This window comes from Rhincodon typus, chromosome 6 (genome assembly GCF_021869965.1).
Source record: "Rhincodon typus isolate 14 chromosome 6, sRhiTyp1.1, whole genome shotgun sequence".
Classification (NCBI taxonomy): domain Eukaryota; kingdom Metazoa; phylum Chordata; class Chondrichthyes; order Orectolobiformes; family Rhincodontidae; genus Rhincodon; species Rhincodon typus.
The window spans coordinates 47,266,940-47,292,775 of NC_063337.1; the positions used below are offsets into that span (position 1 = coordinate 47,266,940).

Here is a 25,836-nt window from a genome sequence, read left to right on the forward strand (position 1 = left end):
GTGAGTCTGATCCCACCCATTGATGATTCTTTTGTCTTACTTTTTAAAAAAAAAATTAGGAGTACTCCAAGTTGTTTACCAACAGGCTGTCTAAAGGAGACGTTTCGCAAAACTATGACAGCACCACACTAAGTGAAACAGGACAGAACACATCTCTTAAAGACACACTATTGTCACAAGGATGCACAGTCCTATGGAGGCTTTGAACCCATAGCTGAGATGAAATAATGAAGTTTGTGATGAGCAGGGCAACAATTTCACAAGAAATTACCTATTAGAGAGGTGGGGTTTAACCACTCAGGGACTTGCACTTAACGGCCCTTCCACATACATTCATTATACCAGCAGAGACATGCCTTCACCACCTAAAAAAGACAAGCTGTCATGACTGAAATTGCTGCCAACTTCTGTGCAATGGTTTGAAGACACATCTGCATTAAGCATGATTGTTCACATGGTTCTACGAAACTTTAATGTTGCTGGATTTTTTTTGGTGCATAGAATACAGTATCTTCCAGAACTGGCAGTTTCAGTATCCCACATTGTTTTAAGGCCATGATCGGATAGTAAGAGAATAAATTTTCTGAAAATATCTTACTATCATTTCAATGCTTAATCGTTTGACAAATGCACGGTCAATGGCCAGACCATTTGGTAATACTTCAATAATACTGTGTAGCTATCTTGGCTTTTAAAATAAAAATACTTCCTTTTATAGAATACCCACCATAATTTCAGGATGTCCCAGTGCTCTTGATAAACCAATGAAGTACATTTAGAGTGTAGTCAGTTGTGAAGTAGAAACTGCCTTCACAGGTTTTGGCATGAATAATACTCCAAGTGGTGCTTTTCTCAGCAAGTATCTTTCTGAATGGACACACAGCAGTCCCAGGAGAAGGTAAGGGAATCACTAAATGCTTACGCAAACTGCATTTCATCACCATGGGAATGCTAGGAAGTTAAAATGTGCCTGGACATTGGAGTCAGCAAATTAAAGACTTTGAATTGTTAATTGATAATGTGCCACTTTTTATTTTTGGACAATATTTGAACTTTCAATTTTTGAAGTGTGGAGAAAAACAAAAACCTGGGATGGAGCTTTCCCATTTTCATTTAAAATGTTTAGTTGAGTAAGAATCTTGGTGCCTGCTCCACAATGGCAGAGAACGACATTTTCCCCCTGGAATCTTCCACTTATCATTCATTATGCAGCTGGGATCTTGGGCTCCCTTCTAGAGCAACTGTGTGGCACAAAAGCTGGAAATGCTCACCATACCGGGAACTTACGGCATTCATGCCACTGCCATTATATTCAAAGTACAGCTGTATACCACTTCTGATGCTCCAAGCCAGGAACTGGCCCTCACGGTGCCCCACAGCTAGCTTCAAATGTCTGGCCTATAGTTGAACAAAGATCATTCCCACTTAGTTGACATGGACCTGGAGGTGCTGAAGATGAGATAGTGGAGAGGCAGGCCATTCTTTTTATTGCAAAAAGTGAAAGGAAGCCAAGCCACCAATCCCAGCCAGCCTGGACTAAAATAGCAACATGGGTCGGTGTTGTGTCCTGGATGAAGTTGGATGCCCAGCAGTGCAGGAAGAAGATCAATGATGTTCTGCTCTCTGCAAGGTTAACTGCCTTCATCTTCTGTCTCCTGCCTCACATTCAAAGGGTCACTATTCACATCTCTCACCAAGGCTCATGGACTCCAACTCTCCCTGTTGCATGCATCATGTACAATTAACAGCTCACATCCATCTCATTCTCCCAAATGACTGACCCTCCTGTCCTTGTACATCCTACTCACTCACAGGGAACCCTCATCACCTCCCCTGTTGTTGCAGCCACTTCCATCAAACTCAATCCCAACCTTTGTCTCAATGAAGGAGAGGCTGGCTCACAATCCGGTTGAGGGGGCCAAGACTACTGAGTAATCATGGCATCTGGCTCCTCACTCCTTATGAGGAGAAAATGTTTCCAGATGAAGAAATGCATAACCAATCACATGGAGATGGAGGGAAGGTGGTGGTCAACCAATCCAAGAAGCTTTTTTGAGCCGTACTGCTTTGCTATCCCATTAACACAAGTGTTAATTGATTTGTAATCCCTCTTAGACAATTAATTCCTTCTTTTCTCTTACATAGGTACTAGCAGCACCCAGGGAACCTCCACTAAGAAGAGGCCAGCACCAGAGATCTTCAGCTCCACCTCCATGTTGGTGAAAGAAGCTGCTCGACCCTCAGAAGATGCACAGGCAATGCTCCACCAACTCACAGATGTATACCTCAGTGAGTTCTCTTTGTAGATCAGACTAGAAAGCACATACTGATGAGCACATCACTGACATGTCTCTGCAGCTGATTAAGAAAGAAACGTCCCAGACGGAAGATGATCCTATCGTCTACACCATTACTGACTTTGTCAGAATGCACATTGAAACATAGGAATAGCAGGTAGGTTTGTCAGTGGCACTTGATAAGCTGGATCAAAGCATGAAGAAGTCTAAGAATGTTATCAGAACTGTGCTGGCTTTAGAACGCATATGGCTGATATTTAGGTGGACAGATTGGTGACCACCAGGGAAAGTCAGGTCCAGTACATTCAGTGTCTGCTGGATATGCCCTAACCCTGCATTTCTGTTCTGAAGATCCAAAACATTAACTCTGCTTTCTCTCCACAGTTGATGCCACACCTGCTGAGTTTTTCCAGCAATTTCTGTTTTTGTATGCCCTGCACTCTGCCACTCGAGCCTAAGGTGCTCCAGCATCATTGCCAATGCGAGAGAGGCTGAAGGACCTTGTTCTCACTCCAGGTGCCCCTTCCCCTCAGAAGCATAGGATTCTGGTAATAGGCACCCAGGGGGAGGAGGAGACACATAAAGATCCCCTCAGAAGCTTCTTCTCAGGACAATCCAGAGGTACCTGACCCCTCCATCTCTCCCCTACCCGTGATGTTGTAGCCTGTTGGAATCGAAGTTGAGGACATTCTCAGTGGCTCAGGCTGTCTAGGGCTTTGAGGATGACTGCCAAAATTTTCCAAACTTAAAGGGCCAAATATAGAACTGGGTCCCTCCAGGCCAGTTGCAGGTGTCAGGACTGCCCTTAGATATAGTGGGAAGCAGAGGAAGAAAAATAATGGACTGGAGACACAGAAGTCCGACCCATGTGAGAGATGTGCAGCCTTTCCAGATATCCCAAGGATGAAAGAATCTGCAATGGTCAGATATTGCTCATCTCTCGTAAGTAACTGAATTTGATTGCAGATTGTCTCAGCTATTAGGGATCTTGGAACTGTAACATTGAAGACTGCAGCCAGGGCTTTGCACTTTAATCTGCAAAACACAGGCCAAGTAATGCGCAGGAATTTTGCTCGAACCTGGCCTGTACATATAATTTCACATCCACACACACCATATGAGTGAGAGTACAGAATCAGGAATGATCCCACACACCTCTGCAGAGAAATGTTTATTCTAAATACCAGCATTTTAAGGCAGCACATTGCCGTTCAAGGTTGGGATATATACCTGCATGTCCACACTCTCTCAGATCGCATCGACCTGCTAAGAAATGCTACACAAATTGTTGCCTGTTGCAGGTCCAACACCATCCTAGAGGATGCTGAAACACTTCAGGGCATGCTGAGACTTTGAAGGGTCATCAATAATAATAGAGTCAAAAGGAGATTCCTTGGGATTACTTTCAATCTGCTGGCACTCATGAGAGGCTTCACTGCATAATACTCAGATAAGATATCCTGACAGAAGCCTTAAGAGCTGCCTAATCCTAGCACCATTCATATCAAGTTTCACTCACTGCTGCTTTTTCCTAATAGTCTGTAGGACACATTAGTACTGAGGTTCTTGAAAGTGGGACCAACCAAAGGATTGAAGCATATAATCACAAAGATGATGAGACATTTATTCAGTAACACAAAGACTGTAAAAATAACAAAGTCCACATTTCCTTTGCATCAGGCAGGCATCGCTTGCCAGATTACCAAAAGAACGTTAAAATATTAAACAAAGTCCAAACCCAGCTGATTTAGCCTAGAAGTGGGTTTCTGTCAGGTTCCCTCTGGCTTCTCGTATTCAATGATGCATTCTTCTGTCACGCTCTCTTTGATTGCCCTCCTGGTCAATGTCTTGGGATCTTCATCCGCATCCACAGGACACTGTTGCTGATCCCCCATTTTGTCTGCATCCACGGCATTCCCCTTTGTCCACTCCAGTTTTGAAGGCCACAATACACCACAATGATGTGGGACACCCTTTCTGGGTTGCATTGCAAGGTTCTGCTGGAGCAGTCCAAGCCTTAAGGAGGCCTATCGTCTGTGCCACTGTGACCCGAGTCGAAGCATGTTGTACCATCATTCTGTGTCAGTCTGAAGGTTTCATGAAGCTGACATGAGCCACATTGAGAGGAGATACCCCTTGTTGCTCAACAGCCACCTCTGTATAGCCTGAGCAACTTGGAAGCATGCAGGGATCTGCAAATACTCCAATATGTAAGAGTCAGGGCAGCTCTGAGGATATTTGAATAGATCTCCAGCACTTGGCTTTAATGGTCACAATCAATTTAACTTAAAAATATTCCATGACCCTGCTTCTACCACCTTTCCAATAAGAGATTCTAAATACTCACAAACCTCAGAGACAAAGAAATGTCTTATCTCTGTTTTAAATAGGCAGTTTCCTACTTTTAAATAATGATGCCTAATTCTTGATTGTCCTATAAGAGGAAACAGATTCTCCACATCTAGCCCGTCAAGATGCCTCAAGACAGTATATATGATACAATTTAGTCACGTCTTACTCTTCTCAACTCCAGTGGATATAAGCCGAGCCTGTTCAACCTTTCCTCATGAAACAACCCACGTTTCAGGTATTAGTCTGTTAATATTTACCTGAATTACTGACTACACATTTATATCCTTCTTAAATAGGGTAACAAATACTCTGCACAATTAACTACATGCAGTCTCAGCAAAGCTCTGTGCAAGTGAACCACAACCTCCCTACATTTGGATTCAATTCCTCTCACAAAAATGATAACATTCCATTATCTTTCCTGATCCTTGCTGTACCAGCATACTAATGTTCTGCAACTTTTTAAAGAAATCTTTTGTGGATCACCCAGAAGTGTACCCAGATCCCTTTGCATCTCAGAGCTCTGTAATTTCTCACCACTTACATAAGATTCTTTTTAAAATTCTTTTTGCCTCATGGACGATTTCTCACTTTGCACGTTATATAACATTTGTCAGATCTTTGCCCACTCACTGAACCTATCGACATCTTTGTGTATCATCCTTATGTCCTCTTCAAAACTTACTTTCCCAACAATCAATATGTCATCAGCAGTTTGGCAATGAAATCTTCAACCATTCAGGGATGGTGGCCTTAGAATATGCAGAGACGTTGTTGAAACAAAAAAGTTGGATGCTGGCCAGGACAAGCATTCAGCTAACTGTAGCCACCAGGTACTCATTCTGATTTACATGTCAATAATCTGTTCCATCCAGTTTCTTGGGGGCAGAGAAAACAATGGAAATATGGTAGTCTTCACTTAAATGGTGACTTCAGAATTTCACTATTAAGGTTGGAAGGGAAAATCACAAATGTTTCCCTCAATGTTGAGAAACTGATTTTTTTGCTCACTTCGTATTTCCCACTGATCTGTTTTGCTCACATCTCACCACAGAAGAAAACTCATGGTTTGAGCTTTCCCTTTTTCCTTTATTAGAAAAGAAAGGAAATTACAGAAGACACGAAAGATGTGGTATAACTTACAGATCACATGGCTTCCAAATATCTTTATGGCACCAGAAAATACGTTACAGAATGGGGGACTATTCAGTTATGCTCATTACCAAGGATGTCTAAGATATACAAATTATAACAATAAATATGCAGCTCATCCACTGAGCAGTCCACAGAAGCCTGCTGCCCCCCATTACAGTACCTAACCATTTCTGTTGGATTTCTCTAATGATTTTGATTTTGAATGTCTGAAGATCGTTCCAGGCATTAATAACTTTCTGCAAGTGAAGAATTTTCAAATGTTGCTGTGTAACAAATAAGGGAAAAACAGAATCACTGGGGATTAATTTTGATATCAACTGATGGTGTCAAAGGAGTGGTAGCAATTGAGATATCCCATTACACATTTCTCCAGATTTTCATTACCTCATTTCCATGAATGTCAAATGAGACAAATTTATAATAGGTGGTTGAGTTGATGTCACCAATTTACACCACCACCCAAAGGTAACCTTCCCCAACACATTAATTCTTTGAAGAGGTGACCAAACACGTGGATGAAGGTAGAGTAGTGGATGTGGTATACATGGATTCAAGTAAGGTGTTTGATAAGGTTCCCCATGGTAGGCTCATGCAGAAGGTAAGGAAGCAAGGGATAGGGGCAAATGTGGCAGATTGGATTCAGAATTGGCTGACCCTTAGAAGACAAAGGGTGGTAGTGGATGGAAAATATTCAACATGGTGCTCAGTTACAAGTGGTGTACCACAAGGATCTGTTCTGGGTCCTCTTCTATTTGTGATTTTTGTAAATGATTTTGATGAAGGAGTGGAAGGGTGGATTAGTAAGTTCGCGGACGATACGAAGGTGGGTCGCGTTGTGGACAGTGAGGAGGGCTGTTCTAGGTTACAAAGGGACATTGATAGGATGCAGAGCTGGGCTGAGAAGTGGCAGATGGAGTTTAACCCTGAAAAGTGTGAGGTGATTCATTTTGGAAGGAAAATCTTGAAAGCAGAATATAGGGTTAACAGAAAGATTCTTGGCAGTGTGGAGGAGCAGAGGGATCTTGGGGTTCATGTTCACAGTTCCCTGAAAGCTGTCAACCCCATGGATAGAGTTGTTAAGAAGGCATATGGTGTGTTAGCTTTCATTAATAGAGGGATTGAGTTCAAGAGCCGTGAAGTTATGCTCCAGCTATACAAAAGCCTGGTTCGGCCACATCTGGAGTATTGTGTCCAGTTCTGGTCGCCTCATTACAGGAAAGATGTGGAAGCGTTGGAAAAGGTGCAGAGGAGATTTACCAGGATGTTGCCTGGAATGGAAGGAAGGTCTTACAAGGAAAAGTTGAGAGAGCTAGGGCTTTTCTCTTTAGAACGACGAAGGATGAGAGGTGACTTGATAGAGGTGTACAAAATGATCAGAGGTATAGATAGAGTATAGATAGGTATAGATAGACTTTTTCCTAGTGTGGAGGTAGCTATTACGAGGGGGCATATTTTTAAAGTGAGTGGAGGTAGATATAGGGGAGACGTCAGAGGTAGGTTCTTTACTCAGAGAGTGGTCGGGGCGTGGAATGCATTGCCGGAGCGGGTAGTGGAGTCGCTCTCATTAGGGGCATTTAAGTGGCTATTAGATAGGCATATGGATGATAGTATAAGATAGGGGTGGAGGTTAGATAGACCTTAGGTTTAGGGTAAAAGTTCGGCACAACATCGTGGGCCGAAGGGCCTGTACTGTTCTATGTTGTATGTTCTATATTCTAGCACGACTTCTATCTGTAACTCCTTTATAGTCAACTAGATGTAGTGGATAAATTTTGACAGGTTCAGTAAAACTCATTTGAGCCTATAGAGGTACATACATCCCAGCTTCAGCCTATTTCCATGTTTATTTTGCTAATATAAACATAATGAGTTTATTCTCAAAAAGTAAACAGTAATAAACATGGAGTCAATCCAGCAATACCATTGTGAAAGTATATAAAATTATCACCTGCCAATGTTCCACTATGCCTTTAATCTTTTTAATCTACTTTTAGTTGCATGTTTATTGTCCTCTTCTAGACAACAAAAAAGACGTTTGCTACTGCTGTAAATGGGTTAGTAGGTGGTTTGTGAGATTGGTCAGGGCTAACTCTCTCTTGACTATCCAATGAAGAAAGTTCCTTGTAGCTGCCTGGAGGTATTCTTGATTGGGATGATGTGGATCAAATGTTCACCGCATGGAGAAATGGGACCATAAACTCTGTCCTACAAGGGAATGGCATCAGTTTTATCAAACTGAATTTATAAATCAGAGTGTTTACTTTTGCTCATGAGACACTCACAGCAGAGTAACAAAATATATAATTTAAGTAGGCTTGGAAAATTGGATGATTGTATGACATACACTGTGATATCGCCTTAAAACATTTATTCGATTTTTTTCATCCGTGTGCAATTGAAATACATGGCTAACAAAATGCTTGAAGAGAAGATCAGATCACTGTGGCATAACAATCTAAAGACTTCTACAGTGAAATGATTAATAAAAATGAGTGGGGATTATGTTCATGAGAAAAAGTCACATAAATGTTTCTTAATGATGAATTAGAGGAAGTAACTAATGTGATTCCCAACTTTTGCTAAGCAATTTCAGCATTATTCTATAAATCAGAGTGGAAGTTGGCTCTCCATATTATTAATAACAAGACAGTTAAATTTTCCACCAGTAATGTTAAATTATAGATTATTGTATTATGAAGAAACCTTAATTTGACACTACCTGCATACTGAATCATAACTGAAGATGTCTTTATAAATTATCTAGTTTCATATTTTAGGACTTACATTTATTTGAAGTCTTCTGTATTCAGCATACATGTAGCTGCCATTTTCTGTACTCATTAAAAGTGAAGATTTAAGGTCTGTGTGACAATAAAGACTAAAACAGGAAAAAAAAGTTTTTTTTTGCCAAAACTTTAATGTCGCTTCTTGATATGATTCTTAACATTTCATTCACAAACCACAAACTTTTTATAAGTGCTATTTTCTTTACCGACTAGAGAGTTAAATGGTGCTTTCTTTTGTGGACTCCACTTCTGCCTAAGGCAGTATGTCACAGTAGCTGCAAGAGGTGGGCACAATTATTGACTGACACCTATCTATGCAACATCAGTCTCGATATCACTCCGTTTCCCACCCATGCTAAATCCTGCTCACTCAGATTGTTCTGGCAGTTAAATCTCTGAGGAAGTACTGAAACCCAATTGTGCCAGCAGTAACGCAAAATCTTGGGAAGTCCCTGAACAGAAGATAGTGAAAATTTATAAACTGAACAATTAATTTTCCAATTAGGCTTTAAACAGTTAACAGTGTTGTTCAATTTCTGGTTAAGGTGGGTAGTGCTGGACATTCCTGAGAAAGTATTTCCAGCTCGTTCTTGTACTAAGATAAATCCAGCACTGTTGTTCAAATTTTGGCGAGATGAATTTATTGAATTTCATCCAAGTTTCTTCTTTAATTTATTTCTCAAGGACTCTTTATAGACAACATTTATTACCTGTATTTTTTCAGTGAAGCTGAAGGTGGCACATTACCTTCTCTTTAAAGCTGTGAGATGAACATCTCTAGAAATGTGAACGAAATGAATGGCCCTGTCCAGAGGCTCAGTTAAGATAGGGCCTTCTGTCTGTATGTGACAGTTAGAGGAAAGATCACTTTTACTAGGTGTAGTCAGCTGAGGTAATTGTTCCTATTGCCAAGAGCAGAAAACACAGCACATTTCATTCCACAGGGGTGTAACAGTATATTATCACCAGAAACATCTGTTGCTGAAAACAGAATATTCAACTTGAAAATAAATTGGACTATGTATGTGTACAGGATGAAAATGAACTGTAAGCTTAAATCAGCCCTTTCAATATTTCCAGATTGAAGAATTCAAATAAAGTACCAATTGAAAACCCCAGTATGCAAATCACGCTATAATTTAAAAAAAAACTGATGACAGAATTCTATCAGTACCACCTTGGATGCATGTGCTTAAAATTACCTGGGGTTCACCAGCAAGGGAAGTTGGAATATTTGGTGAGACAGAATAATCTGCTAAAAATGTTTATTTATGCAGTTTCTCTTGTGTGTTTCACTGATGCCTTGCAAGAACTACAAACAGGGATTCCAGTAAAATTTGCAAGTTATATGTTTTAATGTTAGATAACATTAGTTTCCATTCTGAAGTCTTACCAAAATTGTTCACCTTCTTACCCTGTCTAGAAAGACAGCACTGAATGTTTGAAAGAGAGAAAGAAATACTGATTCTTCAATCATAGGCATAATTAGTCAAGTCATCCCCAACATACATTGGAACTAAATTTATGATTGTTTGTTTCATAAAAGTATCTTTAACCAATATTGTGGTTTGTGGATGAAATGTTTTCATTTTTTGCATATCTCATTTTACAAAGACTTTGGGGGTAGAAATTTGTTTCAAGAGGTACAATGAAACAGATGTTATGGCCTGAACCACTGTCTCCCCGACCTGAAACCCCACCTTTCCAGTTATACTTTCCTTCTAGCATTCAGGTACATTAGCTACAATAGAATGGAATATCAAGTGGTACAATAACGTGTGTTTAGTGCTACTACCTGAGACAAATATTTACCCCTTGTATGTTAAATATCATTTTACTTATTTTTGGTGGAGCTGTGTCATTGAAAATGTTCTTGTTTTTAATTATTTTCTTAAAGGTGTTCTCCATATTTTCCATCATCTTTGACTTTTTGGATATTATTTGCGACTGTTCAATGAAGCTATCAGTGAAGAAGCTGGATCCCCATTCTACTCTTCTGCAGATTGAGAAGATAGTACATTGCTTCTTTGAAATTCATTCTGAGCTTCATCAACATCCTGTGGCAGGAAAATGCCTCATTATTCAAGTATAATAATCATGTTTCAAATCTACTTCCTTTTCAAGGACTATAGTTCAACACAATTTTAAAATCTGTGGTGCAAATGAAAAGGATCACTTCTATCAAGCTAACTTCCATTGCTCATTATCACATACTCTTGCATCAAGTTCTACCGAATTATTTTTTGTGGTGTTTACTTAGACTTCGTTGTGTCTTTTTGTGGAATTAAACAAATATGAGCAGTGGAAAAATGGGAACTGCAACAGACCAAAAATTAAACAAAAATGCCTTCACAGATATATAAAAGAAGATAGAAAAAATGCTGAAAAATCTAAAACAAAACCAAACTAATGTTTGAAATTCAGGAACAGAAAACTCTATTAAAATTTTAATAATATCCTTTCTGCTAACTGTATTACCTGAAGACAGTCTACATGGAAAAAAGATAATTATATTGAAATAGATGCCTCAGACTTGGGAAGGGAAAACAGGCCTTGGCTCCTAACTGTTCTTCAGTGATCCCTGCTAAAAGTGAGCCGAAGTGGCTGTTGGTAGTTTTCCAGGAGTCACTGTCAATACTTACACTTAAATAACAGACACTTAGGTGAAATATTGGGGAGAGGTCATCAACTGCAGGAAAGGAGCAAATTGGTACAAAACCTAAAATAATATATCATAAACCAGAGATAACAATTCAATGAAATAAATCGTCAGTAAATTGCGATACTGAATATAGGGTTTTACTTCTCTTGGGGGCTGGATGAAATTAATTCCAAGCTGTTGAGTGAGGCAAGGGAGGAAACAGCAGGGGCATTGGCCATAATTTTCAATGCCTCCCTGGACACAAGGGAGGTGCCAGAGGACAAGAGGACAGCAAATATGGGACCATTATTCAAGAATAGAACATGAGATAAACAAGGAAACTACAGGCCAATCAGAACGACCTCAGAGGTAGTGGGAAACTATTGGAAGCAATACTGAGGGACAGAATTAAGCCGCACTTGGAGAGGCAGGGATTAATCAAGAACATTCAGCATGGTTTTGTTAAGGTGTGGTCATGTCTGATCAACTTGATTGGCATTTTTAAAGAGATGACCAGGCATATATAGATGAGGGCAATGTATTTTACACAGTTTGTTTAGACAACTTGTCTTTTGATAATGTCCCACATGGGAGACTGGTGACGAAGGTAAGAACAGACACAATAGCAGTATTCAAGAAACACCTGAACGAATATATGAAAAGGAAGGGATTAGAAGGATACTGATCCTCTAAGTGAAGACAATTTTAGTACAGGAGGGCAAAATGTGTTGGCACAGGCTTGGAGGGCTGAAAGGCCTGTTCCTGTGCTGTACTGTTCTTTGTTCTTAGCCTATGGGTTGCAAGAAATTTGGCTAATTAGATCCAGAATTGACTGAATGGCAGGAAATGGGGGTCAAGGGGTGGTTTTGTGACTGTAAATCTGTGTCTATTGGGTTTCTGCAGGGATCAATGTCAGGGCCCTTGCTGTTGATACATGTAAATGATTGAGAGGAAGGTTGATCAGTAAGTTCGTGGATAACATGAAAATTGGTGGGGTGATAAATAGTGAGAAGGATAGCCTTAGATTACAGGAGGATACAGACAGTCTGGTCAGATGGGCTGATCAGTGTCAAATGGAATTCAATCTGGGTAAGTGTGAGGTGATGCACTTGGGCAGGACAAACAAGGCAAGGGAATACATGATGAATGATAAGACTGTGGGAAGCACCGAGGATAAGAGGGACCTTAGTGTGCATGTCCTCTGGTGCCTGAAGTTATCAGGACAGGTAGGTAAAGTGCTTCAGAAGGCATATAGGATATTTGCTTTTATTAGCCAAGGCATACAGTTCAAAAACAGAGAGGTTATGCTGGAACTGTATAAACGTTAGTTAGCCACAGTTACAGTGATGTGTGCAATTATGGTATCCACATTATAGGAGGGATTTGATTTTAATGGATAGGGTGCAGAGGAAATTTACTAAGATGCTGCCTGGGTGGAGAGTTTTAATTATGGAGCGAGATTGAATAAACTGGGGTTGGCTTTCTTGTAGTAGAGGAGACTGAGGAGGGACATGATTGAGATAAATAAAATTATTAAGAGCATAGACAGGATAGATAGGAAGGAACTTTCTCCGTTGATGCAGGGAACAATGACCAGGTGACATAGATTTAAGGTAAAGGATAGGAGTTTTAGAGGGGATGTGAGGAAAATGCTTTTCACCCAGAGGGTGTTAGAAATCTGGAATTCACTGCCTGTAAGAGTAGTAGATGCAGAAACCCTCAATACAGTTAAATAGTACTTATATGTGCACTTTCAATGCTGAGGCATACAAGGCTAAAGGCCAAGTGCTGAAAAATGCGACGGAATAGTTAGATACTAGTTTTTGACCCAGACAGACTTGATGATCTGAAGGGCCTGTTTCTGTGCTACAGACTTTTATCACTATTTTGCAAGTAGCAAGATCTTTTAGTATAACAGTATTCAGCAACAGGAATGATGTCTTGATTCAATTATATGGAACAATGGAGAGACTACACCTGGAATATTGTGTGTAGTTTGGTCCCCTTGCCTAAGGAAGGATGCGCTTGCCATAGAGGGAGTGCAGCAATGGTTTGTCAGGCTGATTCCTGACATGCATGGATTGCCTGATGAAGAGACCGGCCCCATAATCTCTGGAGTTTACAAGAGTGAGAGGTGACAGCTTAGGAACTTACACATTTTTAAAGAGATAGACAGAGTAGATGCAGAAGGAATGTTTCCTCAGGCAACAGGGTCTAGAATTAGGTGACACAGTCTCAGAATAAAAGGCAAGCTATTTAGATGTGGCGTGAAAATGAACTTCTTCTCAATCTTTGGATGGTGATGGAAGCTCCGTCATTAAGTAAGTTTAAGATGGAGAATGATAGATTTCCAGTTACTAATGACATTAAAGGATTTGGGGATAGCATGGGAATTTGGGACTGAGGTAGACAATCAGCAAAGATTTAGAATGACAGAGCAAGCTTAAGGGGCGAAATGTTCTATTCCTGCTCTTCTGTTCCTAATCCAGGTTGCTTCATCCCTTTGTTTAAGTCTTCACCTCTTTTCTCATAATCATTGCTTTGTATACATTATCAAATTACATTAAAAAAGGTTTCTTTTTATGTCGGAATTGATCAAACATCCAGTTTAAAATGAGCAATCAATTAAAAAAAAGTTGGGAAACTAAGTATCTCCGTGTTTGCCTCTATGCATATTTATGAAACCTTGCATCTTATCCCTTGAGCTAACTTAAATAGTGTATAATCTATGTAATATGATGCAGATCACATTCTACTAGGATGGGTGTAAGTACCCTTACTGTCAAGTCATGGAACATGTTACAATGATGCTACCTTGTTTGCAATAGCCTTCTTAAGCATATTTGAAGGATTAGATTGATCAGCAGTAGCTTTTCTATAAAATCAGTCATGTAAACAAACAATCATATATCATTTCAATCTAGCTTAAGTAGAAAGAATGAGGAAGAGGAGGTGTGCAAGATTTCACTATGAATGTCTGAAATATTTGGCAGTCTGCTGGCTGTTCTGCACTATAATTTTATGGGACAAGAGAACAGTTAAAGAATGGATCGAAACTTACCTGTTCATTTGTATCAGCTAGCAATGATCTTACATAATGAATTTTGCTTTTAACTTTGTTTTTCATGGAGTACCAAAGCTTCAGCAGAACTTGACCCAAGTTAGAGCTTGGAATACTTGCATTTTTTACAGGTGTAGAAAACTGTTAGGGAACAAAAAATAAATTACTTCTTCTGATTGCAGTGTAAGGTTTAACAATAAACTGGGCAGAGACTGAATAATATACAATAACATATGCAGAAAGTCCTTGTTTTAAAACAAAAATCTCCTTTAGGCTCTTGCACCATTTTGTAAATTTGAGAAATCTATGCAAAGTACCAAATCTCACAAGGCCCACAATATAGGGTATTATCGAGGCTAGAAAGACTCAGAAAATTAATGACCATAAACCAGGAATTCCCGATTGGTTGAAACCAGTAATGATTTTAAAAGCCTGTAGATTATGTACTAAATGGAAAGCTGAAGAAACCGGAGAAATTCAGGAAAGTGAGTAGGAAGGAAAATTGACCGATCTACGACTGGCAAATTTTGATCTAATAGTTGAAAGTTAAAATCTACCGCCAAGAGTTTGTCCACAAGTAACACGGCTAAATAAAAAAATGCAATACTTGGAAATGAACATACCGGTGTTACTGGTACTCTATCTTGAGGTATACAAGATGTGTTGGACCAGTGTACACCATACATAAGTTATACTTATTTGTGCTTCTGGGTGGTTTATGGTTACCAGCATTATTCTTCTTACCCTTCTTAAACAATGGCTACCTAGCAGTACCAAGGCACATTATGTGCATTTATATAAGAGTGAAAAATTGTGACACAAGCATCTGTCATTTTGTCTGAAATCTTTCAGTCTGGGATGCAGGGCACCAGAAGATAGGCACTATGTACCTTAAGTTGTTTTTGTTTTAAAGTAAACAATTCTAGTTTTAAATTTATGCCACATTATTGTGTTATACCACCCTTGTGTGCATTCCCACTTCCAAAATAAATCATTTAAAAATAATCATCTTAAATTATTCATTTAATTTGCTGGGCACACCTTCATCTTTTACAGTTCAGTTTTATTTTCAGCCCTGAGTGACCTCCTCTTCTTTTTAACTATTATTTCACTGATTAAGAGCTAGTAATATCCTATACTATTTAAATTGTATTATGTGTTCACTGATACCATAGGCCCTTTAGGCTTTACAGGTCACACAATTATCGAATCACACTGCATGGGAAGCTCATTCAGCCTATCTATGCTGCTTTTTCTAAGTTCTATCCAGTTAGCGTACTCACTTGCTTTTGACCTGTGGGCCTGCAATTTCTTCTTATTCAAGTGTAATTTCAATTTCTTTCTCAAGTCGCTGTTAAAACTGCATCTACTAATCTCTTAGACAGTGGATCTCAGATTATAACCACTTCCAGCATTTAATAAAAAAACTCATCTAATCTCTGGTTCCTTTGGCAAATATCTTAAATGCTATTCTCTGATCACTGACACTTGTACCAATGGGAACTGTTTCTCCTCATTTTCTCCAACAAACTGTCATAACTTTAAATATCTTTGTTTAAATCTCCTCTTGACCTTCTTGACCCTAATGAGAGTTGCACAAATCCTCCACATAACTTACTAACATTGCTGTTATCTTTCTAGTAATCCTCTTCTGCATGCTCTCAAAGGCTTTGAGATCTTTCTGAAAATGTGGGGCAGGAACTTGTTGGCAAGTACTCCTGAACATATCCTAAAAACCCATGTTATTTTGAAGACAAGCATTATCTATTGCCTTGTCAATTTTGTTACATTTAAAAATATTCCTTCAATGTCCCTAATGTCAACCTAAATCACTGGATGAGAAACTCATTGGATTAGGTGGAATATTGACTCCTTCCACTCCCCATCAACATTATCTATCAACTTCAATTAGTGAGTAATTTTGGGAATGGTGTAAAACCATCACATCATCATTCCATTTGTTTCCCAGTTGGTGGGTTAGGTAAACATTAGCTCATTGAGTGGGGTGTAATTCAATATCCCATTTAATCCCAAGGGTTTCCCACCTGGAAAGTTAGGTTGAAATCCCTTTATATTTCAATGTATCTGTAGTTGGATGGATATATGTAGACCTGTTCTATTTCCACTGTTAATGATCTGCATTCCATATTTTAAAAATTGTACCAGTTCTCTTCCATATATATTTTGACATAAAACAATCCTTACAATATTCCTGTATTTCAGCACTATGATGGAAGCTTGATCAACAGCACAGACCTGCCACGCTTTTTATCCATCTTACCTCTCCCAAAAATGATATAACTAGGAATATTAAAGTTCCTATTTCTCACTCAGACAAACATCAAGGCTAATATGACAGAAAATGAAAGAGATATATTGATGGAGTAAGGAATGTGGCTAGGGCAATAAAGAGAGCTTTACTGAGCACTTAATTCTTCTGGACTGGATCTGTAAATGTTTGATACTTACATTGGTCCCCATCACCAATAATGCTCAGCTTAATGAACACAAAAACACCTCTGTTGGATGGGTTTGGATCTGGTGGTGGGTAATGAAGAAATGGGGGAATGGATCCAGAATATGAGAAAGACGAAGCAGGTGCTGAGCGTGGCTGGAGGGAGTGGCTCCAGACCAGGGTAAGGGGGTGTCAATTTCAGAATGGGGAAGTAGGGAGCAGGGGAAGAGAGAGCAGCTCTGGAGTGGGGAAAAGAAAAGAGGGTGTCAGGTCCAGAGCAGAGCAGTGGTTTCAGGTACTGCTGGGAGACAAGGAGGTGTCAGGTCAGGGTCTGGGGGTGTAAGTGGTCTAAGGGAGGTATAGTTGCAGGTACACGTGTGTGACATAAGCATGGGGTCAGTTGAATACTTACTCGGGAGTTAAACAATTTATTTAATAGTCTAACTTCTTCTGATGACTATTTACATAACCTCATTGGAACCATCTAAATTCTCCAATTTAAATTGATATTTTCAGATGTTTCCAAGTGTAAAAGAATTGCCCAGTGGGATCTTCAAGTTACCAGGCAATTCCTTCAGATCCTGCTATAATGGGACTTCCGCAACTTCCATTTATGCTGATATAATGACCATCATCAGCCAGTAGAAAATCTCGGTTAATGAGTTTGACAACGCCATTATCAGTTTTAGAGGCATCATGATGCAAACCCTTTTCAACCATCCATCATCATTCTGCCTTCAGTGCCTGCGATTTCACATACACTTAAATAAGCATGTGACGCTTTAGTGAGGTGAGAGTGACTGCCTTGACATTAAGGCTGTGTTTGAGAGTGTCTGGCATCAAGGAACTCTAGCAGAACTGGAGTCAATGGGAATCAGGAGGAAATCTCTTCTCTGGTTGGAGTCATGTCTGGCACAAAGAAACATGTTGTGATTTTTGAAGGTCGGTCATCTCAACTCCAGGGCATTTCTGGAAGAGTTCCTCAGGCTAGTGTCCTCGGTCCAACCATCTTTAGCTGACGTTCCCTTAAGGATAAGGTCAGAGGTGGCACTGTTTATTTATGATTGTACAATGTTTGGCACCATTCATGACTCCTCAGTTACAGATGCAACAGGTCTGGGCAATATCTAGGTGCGGACTGACAACTAGTAAGTGACATTTGTGCCACACAAATTCCAGACAATTACCATCTCCAATAACAGAGAATCTAACTATTGCTCTATGACATTCAATGGCATTAGCATTGCTGAATCTCCCACTAACAAGATCCTGGTGGTTACCACTGACCAGAAACTGAAATGGACTTGCCATATAAATAATGTGCCTACAAGAGCAGGTCAGAGGTTAGGAATAATGAAGCAGGCAATTCACTTTCTGACTCCCCAAAGTCTGTCTATTATCAACAAGGCACAAATCAGGAGTGTGATGGAATATTCCCCACTTGCCTGGATGGGTGCAGTTCCGGCAACACTCAAGAAGCTTGACACCATCCAGGACAAAGCAGCCTGATTGATTTGCACCACATCCACTAACACTCACTCTGTTCACCACTGATGCTCAGTAGCAGCAGTGTGTGCAGTCTACAAGATGCACAGCGGAAATTCATCAAGGCTCCTTAGACAGCACCTTCCAATCCTACAACTACCACCATCTAGAAGGACAAGGGCAGTAGATGCATGTGAACACCACCACCTGCAAGTTCCCCTTCAAGCTGCACAACATTCTGACTTGGAAATATATAGTCCTTCCAACACAGTTGCTGGGTCAAGATCCTGGAACTTTCTCCTGAACAGCATTGTGGGTCTACTGATTTATCACAAGGACTGCAGCAGTTCAAGAGAGCAGCTCAGCACCACCTTCTCTAGGGCAGTTAGGGATGGGCAATAAATACTGGCCTTTTTAGTGATGCACTTCCCATGAATGCATAAAGGAAATCATCAGAATGGGGAAGGAGAGAGCAGTGTAAGACGGAACAGCTCTGAAATGGGGAAAGAAAAAGAGCAGGAAAAGAGGGTGTCAGGTTCAGAGCACAGCAAGGGTTTCAGATCCTGGTAGGAGACAAGGTGGTGTCTCTCATAAACCATGTTGATACTGCATGATTGCGAAATGCTTTTCTAAATGTCCTAGAACTAACCCTTTATGATCCGTGAATGAAAAGAAGGAAACCTGTCACAAAAATGTAAAATGTATCCTGTAATTATTGGAGAACATGTGGGAAACCTTACTTCCAGGTTTCCCACCCGAAGAACTTTCCTGCCCCTACATAGTTCCCAACTCCTTTTTTGCAGAAGGAATGAAGGCTTAGTAGTTTGGCAGGATGAGGAGAATAGAAACTATCTAGTGAAGATGCTGAATGCAACACTGAGGGTCGTAGTCCATTAAACTTGGTGGGACGTATGTGCAATGGTCAAGTTAGTGTGAGTGTGAGGTAGCAGACAGAGGATGGTGGCACTTGTCCTTGCAGAATGCTGAAGGTCACTGATCTTCTTGCAGCACTGTTGTGTATTCCTCCAGAGAAAATGGCACTGATCCAGAGGCCTATTTCTGACTAGGCTGGCAAGGTTTGGTACCATGGTCTCCAGTGGTGCTTCTCTGGGAACAGAATGGCCCTTCTTGCTACCAGCCTGTCCACCAGGACCTCCAGGTCACTGTCAATGTGACAGGGAGTCAACTTCTCTTTCTTGGCAATCTCTTTTTGAAATGTGATGTAACAACAAACTTGGGATGGTCGTCACTGGCTTGCAGTGTTTGGAGTGGTGTACAACTGGGATCTAACTATGGTCCTCCAATGCTTCAGCCTCTGTGACCACATGATTCAATGAGGTAGATCACTGTGGAATCTGGTTGAATAATTAATGAGGTGGCCAGTAGTAGATAGCTTGGAAATAGTCGTCTTGGCCCATAGGGAGAAACCTTCTAAGTATCTTCCAGAAAGAGACACTAGCCAAAATATGGGAGGATTCAACCCATTACCTTTCATACAGGTATAATTCAAAACAGCAGATATTGGTTTCAGTCTCTGCTGATACAAATGTTACATTCAGGTCTTGTTTACTGATGGTGTCATGAAGATTAGCTCAACCTATGATCAGGTAATTACTATGGCCGCTTTTAAATCAGTGCTTTTGCTGTTTTGAAATCATGTCAGTCCATCAAAGTCCCAAGTCTTAAAATCAACTGATGGAATTTGAAAATGGATAGCCTATCTTTTTCCACCACTGTGGTAGTCCACTCAATAAAATGAAAGAAGATGGCAGCTCTGTTTTATGATTAGTGAGCTGAACCGGTCATATTTTCATACAGATCAGACGCTAAATGAAAATTATTTCTCTTTATATCTTTACTTCTTTTGACATCTTCAAAACAAAAAGATTTTTAAAAATTAGATTGATGGTTTCTTCGCAAAAGGAAATGGAGATGTAGAGGATGAGAATTCACCAGCATAGCTGATGCAAAAACTTCTTGTGTATTGCATTAAATTAAATTTAAGTAAAAAGTAAATGATCAAGCATTATATTGGCTGGTTAGATAAATATTCATTGAATGCCATAGAGCTTTGAAAACAAGTAAGCCCAGTATAACTTAACAGTAGGTTTATTGTAATGAAATACCTTTACCTCTGATTCCGACCAGTTAAAAGGAATATCACCTGCTTGCACTTTTTTGGTATTTTCATGAAAGAAAGCTTCAAGCAATCGCGTATCTATTCTATTTCGCTCCACAAGTTTTCTGATGTTTTGCAGCTTGTGATTGTTTTTACCTTGTTGAATGCTGTCAAGTTTCATAACTGTTCAGATAAGAACATAAGAATTTTCAGCATTAGCCCATTGCTTTTTGATTGGTCTCAATCCAATTCCATCCCGCTTTTTCATAACATCTTTCGTTCTCTAGAAACAATTGACAGTTAAAGCTACCATTTCTGCATTGATGAAAAGAGATTTCGGGTGCGGATCAATGCAATAGAGATGACAACATCTTGGAGCAAAAGTCTGACCTGATTTCTCATACCTCTGAAGCCAGGTTTCTCAATCTTCAATGGGCTGTGGAGCAAACTCAGCCCATTGCAAGGACATACTTTAAAAAAAATCTAAGAAATTCCACATAACATCTTGGGAGTTTTCTAAAGATATTTTGGGACAGTTTTATTTCTGGAAGAGTCCTACTCACTGCTTGATAATATTTGAAATGGAGTGCTCACTGATCTATGCATACATCTAGGCACAAAAAAGAAATTTCTTTGCAGTCACTCAGATTTGCAGCAAGGTGCTGAACGATGTTACTTGGTCTACTACATTGTATTATAATGATGTATTATAAACTCTGTCTACGATAAATGACAATCTGTTTGCATCTTGAGGCTAGTTACACTGTTTCCTTCACTAGCACATCCTTTAAATTCTATTTCCCTTTGTGAAAAAGTAACATTTCCTTTTCACACACAACTTTCTTACTTCAATGGGTTTATAGGAATTTGGATTCTTTGCCATAATGATCAGTTTGTCTGATCACAATTGTTAATTCCTTTTACAAAATTTCATTTTGACTACCTTGGTGACTTCTTCTTTTCTGAGGATAATAAGCCTAACTTACTTAATTTTTCTTCATCATTTAAATTTCTGATACCAAGGGAGTAAATTAATGGATAGAAACTTTGTCACCAACCACTGCATAGGATGGGATGATCTGGTTAACTGCTCCAATTAAGAGCTTCTTGTTTCAGGAGACTACATTATAAATGTTTGGTTAAATACAGCTGGCTAGGTACTAGATGAAACAATGTATAAGGACATTATCCTGTCACTTGTAGACCAGCATTCAAATTGTACCCAAACCAATGGAACTTAATTCTGTTTTATTTTAATTCCTTCAATTAACTGAAAAGACTGTTTCATATTATGATCGTGGACTGAGATATTGAAGACAACTGCTTTAAAGAACAAGGATTGTTGAAGGATCTCTGCACTTTTTCAAACACAAGGAAACTGACACTCATTGTAAATAGTGTTTATACAGCTTAGTGTTACATTTGTTCAAGCAGTAGTGGAAGTCTACTTTGCAGATGAGCTAGAGCCAAGAGGTGTTTACAAATGGAGCTTTGGCTAGCAACAAACAACTGATTAGCCTGTGGGCTAGTGACCAGTTATCAATGATGAAAGTCTTCTGCCAGTCAGCAACTATATGACTGGCTCCCAGATAGCTGAATAGTTCCAGGAGTGTGAACAAGACAGTGAGTAACAATCGGACGTCTGGAGAAAAGGAAATTGTTTCTGCTCCGGGGTAGAAAACGTACCTCAAGCCTGAAGACAGCCAGTTTAATCCTTCTTCGAGTTGTGTGACTTTTAATTGATAAGTCAAATACCTTTATTTTGTGAAACGCTGTGCCTTATGCAAACAAGTGAAAGTACTGAGAAAAGGAAGATCGCGAACCAGCATTCCAATCACAACAAGAATCATCTTGGGCAACCTGTGGACAAGGACCACTGAAATGCCTTCCCAGTCTTTCCCTCTATCCATAGCACCCATGCTTTTTCCTGTCTGTGTTTGTGTAGCTTTAAGGCGGGGGAGGTTTTAAGGGGGTTTTAACTCAAAGAGCTTTATGTTGATGATTCATAATATTTATTTGAAGTTAGAATCAATTTATTTCTAATGAATACTTATTCTTGTTAAGTACAGAGACGTAGTCCACTCTGTCAAACTGGATCTAAAAAACAAATAAAATGGAAAATGCTGCACACTTTTTAAAACCTTTAATTTTTGTGATGACTCTGGGAATAGTGGGGCTTGATTTTCAGCACACTAATCTCAGTTGAGGCATAACATAAGTATTTTTTTCAGGATACAGCTGTCTCTGACTATTATTACCAGAATTTTTTAGAATCATATTGGACTTAAAACATTAACACTGTTTTTCTCTCTCCACTGATGCTGTCAGACCTGCTGAGTAGTTCCAGCACTTTCTATTTATAGCATCATCTTCACGGTCCCTTTAACTGATACATGCTTTTTAATTTTACTATTTAAAAAAATACAGAATTCAAATTCTCAAACTACCACAATAGGATTATGAAATCACATTCTCCTGATTATTTGTCCAAACCTCTGGATTCTAATTTGGGAAATTTACCACTATAATACTGGACTATCATATAAAATGAGTTTTGACTGTCTCATAATAATTTCTAATAAGCACATACTCACAGCATAAAAATGACTGTAATTTGTCACGAACTGGTACATGGGGAAGAAGACTTGCTCTGTTTGCCAGGTAGTGCAAGCATTAGTACATTTACTATTTCAATATACCCAATGGAAAAAGCACGTTTTCTGCTTAAATTGACACTCATCTAGGAAAGACAGCATAGACAACAAGATAGTTGGTACAGAATTGAAAAATTAAAATAGTGGTGCAATATGGCACTATGGTTAAAATGTGGCTGGAGCAGGGAACAGGAAGATTTACGTTGTATTTTATCTAACATCGTTTAAATTCACTTGAGTACAAAAGTGACTGAGGATATTGTAGACAAATGTTTTGATGGCAGAAGGACTCCAAAAGAGATATAGACAGCTTACGTGAGTGGGCAGTACATTAGCAGATGGACTATACTGTGGGAAAATATGAGGTTATTAACTCTGGTAGGAAGAACAGCAAAATAAAGTGTTAGTTAACTGGGCAGAGATTACAGGATATTCCAATACCAAGAGATCTGGGTGTTCTTGTACATGAAATATAAGATGTCAGCATGCTGGTACTGCTAGTAATTAGAAAGGAAAATTGATTTTTTTTTGTTTTCATTCATTCATGGGATGTGGGTTTCATGGGTTCAGCCAGCATTACTGCCTTACGAGCCTACTCATTGTTGTGGATCTGGAGTCGCCACCACAGGCCACTGGCTGTATGGTCTCCATTAGTATAGCTTTCAAATTAATTTAATTCAAAATTCACCACCTGCCATGGTAACATTCAAACCTACGGTCCAAGACATTTGTCTGGGGTTCTGAGTTACTATTCCAGCGACATTACCATGTCTTACCCCAGGATTGTTGGATTTTTTTTTGCAAAGGGTATAGTGTATAAAAGTAAGGACATCTAATAGAACTGTACAGGGTTTTGGAAAGACTACATCTGTGTACAGTTTTGGTCTCTTTTTTAAAAGAAAAGTTATACTTGTACTGGGCTCAGTTCACTAGATTGATTCCTGGGATGAAGGGTTTTTACTTATGAGGTAAGGTTCAGTAGGTTGGAACAACATTCATTGTAATTAAAAGAAGCAGAGGTGATCTTTTTGAAATATGCAAGATTCCGAGGGTGGATGCTGTGTGGGTGTTTCCTTGCATTTAGAATCTAGAATTAAAGAACATAGTTTCAGAATAAGAGATCTCTTACTAAGCCAGAGAAAATAGGGAATGTCTTCTCTCAGAGGTTTATGAATCTGTTGAATCCACTAACTCAGAGAATCATTGGATATATTCATGGCTGAGATAGACAGCCTTGAACAATGGGAAAGTCCAAGGTTATGGTGACCTGCAAGAAAGTTAAGGCAATATCTGTTGAGCCTGTAATCTTACCGAATGACATAGCAGGCATGTAGGGCTGTATGATCTACTTCTACTCCCATTTTGTACGTTTCTATTTTTTTTTGCCTACTCTGCACATGATTAATCATGCTAGTAATCAAACAAGCATTTGAAAACAAATTAATCAGGTGACAAACTTCAGCTAGGGCGCATTTTAATCAGAGGCCTGAATATTTATTGCAAAAGCAGCAATTAGAAAGCCCTCAAGCATCTGAAGGACTTTGAATGTTACTTTACCTTCTATCTGGAGAGTTAAATGCAACAACCTAATTGAAAACTACAAAAGAAGAAACTGCACCAAAACAATATCCATCTTTAAAATACAAACACTACTATATGCTAGCTTTTGTGCTGTCAATTACAGATTTAATTTCTTGATGCATTTCTCGCAATTGACTGTAAATTAATTTACCATTATAAAGAGTTATTCATTAATGCAGGACAACAAGGTGTAGAGCTGGATGAACACAGCAGGCCAAGCAGCATCATAGGAGCAGAAAGGCTGACGTTTCGGGCCTAGACCCTTCATCAGAAAAGCTTTTCGCAGGGAGAAACGCTTCTGAAGGATCTCAATGCCATGAGTGTAGATATTGTCACGGTTGGGGCATCTGTTATTTCCCTCAGTCAGTGGATGGAAACGAACAATTTTACTAGAAGTAACAAACACTATGAGGAAAATGTCTCCTGCCTTACTTTATGCCAGATCGAAGTTGTGTTTCTCAATTATATCCTCAAAACTAACTGGAAAATGGCCTTTTTTGACCCCATTTCAACAAGAATTGAGGTCCTATAGTGGTTTTAAATACAGTGACTCAGCCCAATTGAGAGGCAGCAATAAGTTTAAAATATAGAGTGAACAAAGTATAAATATAACGCAAAGCATCAAACACCAAAAGGTGTATTTTCCTCAAATTCTTTGGTGAGAAAGCTTTAATATGACAAGCAGACAAGAAATTTGCTAATATCTTGATATTTAATTTGCTTAGAAAGATGCTTGTTGGATAGAAAAGCTATTTTGGAGCAAAGTTTCATCATTGTTATATTTAGAATAAAAGACCAAATAATGTGTTCTTAAAATATTCAAGTAACGACATGTCGTTGTCCATTTTAACAGCTACTACAACAGACTTACACAAATATTTATTCTGTTCTAACTTTTCGCAGTAGCACATTCCCGATTTTCTACAGTCAGTGTCTACTAGTATTCTAGTAAGCACATCCATGCTAAACAATTTTAGTTTTTAATCTCCTGATTCTAAAATTTCTATTGGGATGAAAGACTACCTATTGAGTTTAAGTAGAAAAGGCATACATAGAATCTGTAGTTGTTGAATTAGTTTAAATCATCCACTGGACACCGATTACTTCCTGACAATAACAATGCAGACATACACTGTGTCCAGATATAATACATCACTGATTTATTTTTGGACCCACATTTGACCAACAATGGATATCAGTCAGTCAGTTAGCAATGCTGAAAGTAAAGGTTTTGACAATTAGGAAATCAG

General features: G+C 39.2%; 1 protein-coding gene across 1 annotated transcript in view; it reads right to left on the reverse strand.

Annotated features, from left to right (window-relative positions):
- Window positions 1-8,287: 8,287 nt before the first annotated feature.
- LOC109933936 (PC3-like endoprotease variant B) overlaps window positions 8,288-25,836 on the reverse strand; it is a 746,762-nt gene continuing 729,213 nt past the window's right edge. Inside the window, exons 18-20 of the mRNA XM_048598131.1 lie at window positions 20,365-20,534; window positions 14,293-14,433; window positions 8,288-10,647 (exon numbers count right to left, since the gene is read on the reverse strand). Coding sequence (XP_048454088.1) covers window positions 10,579-10,647; window positions 14,293-14,433; window positions 20,365-20,534 — 380 coding nt within the window. The 3' untranslated portion in view covers window positions 8,288-10,578. The remainder of the gene's footprint in view (window positions 10,648-14,292; window positions 14,434-20,364; window positions 20,535-25,836) is intronic.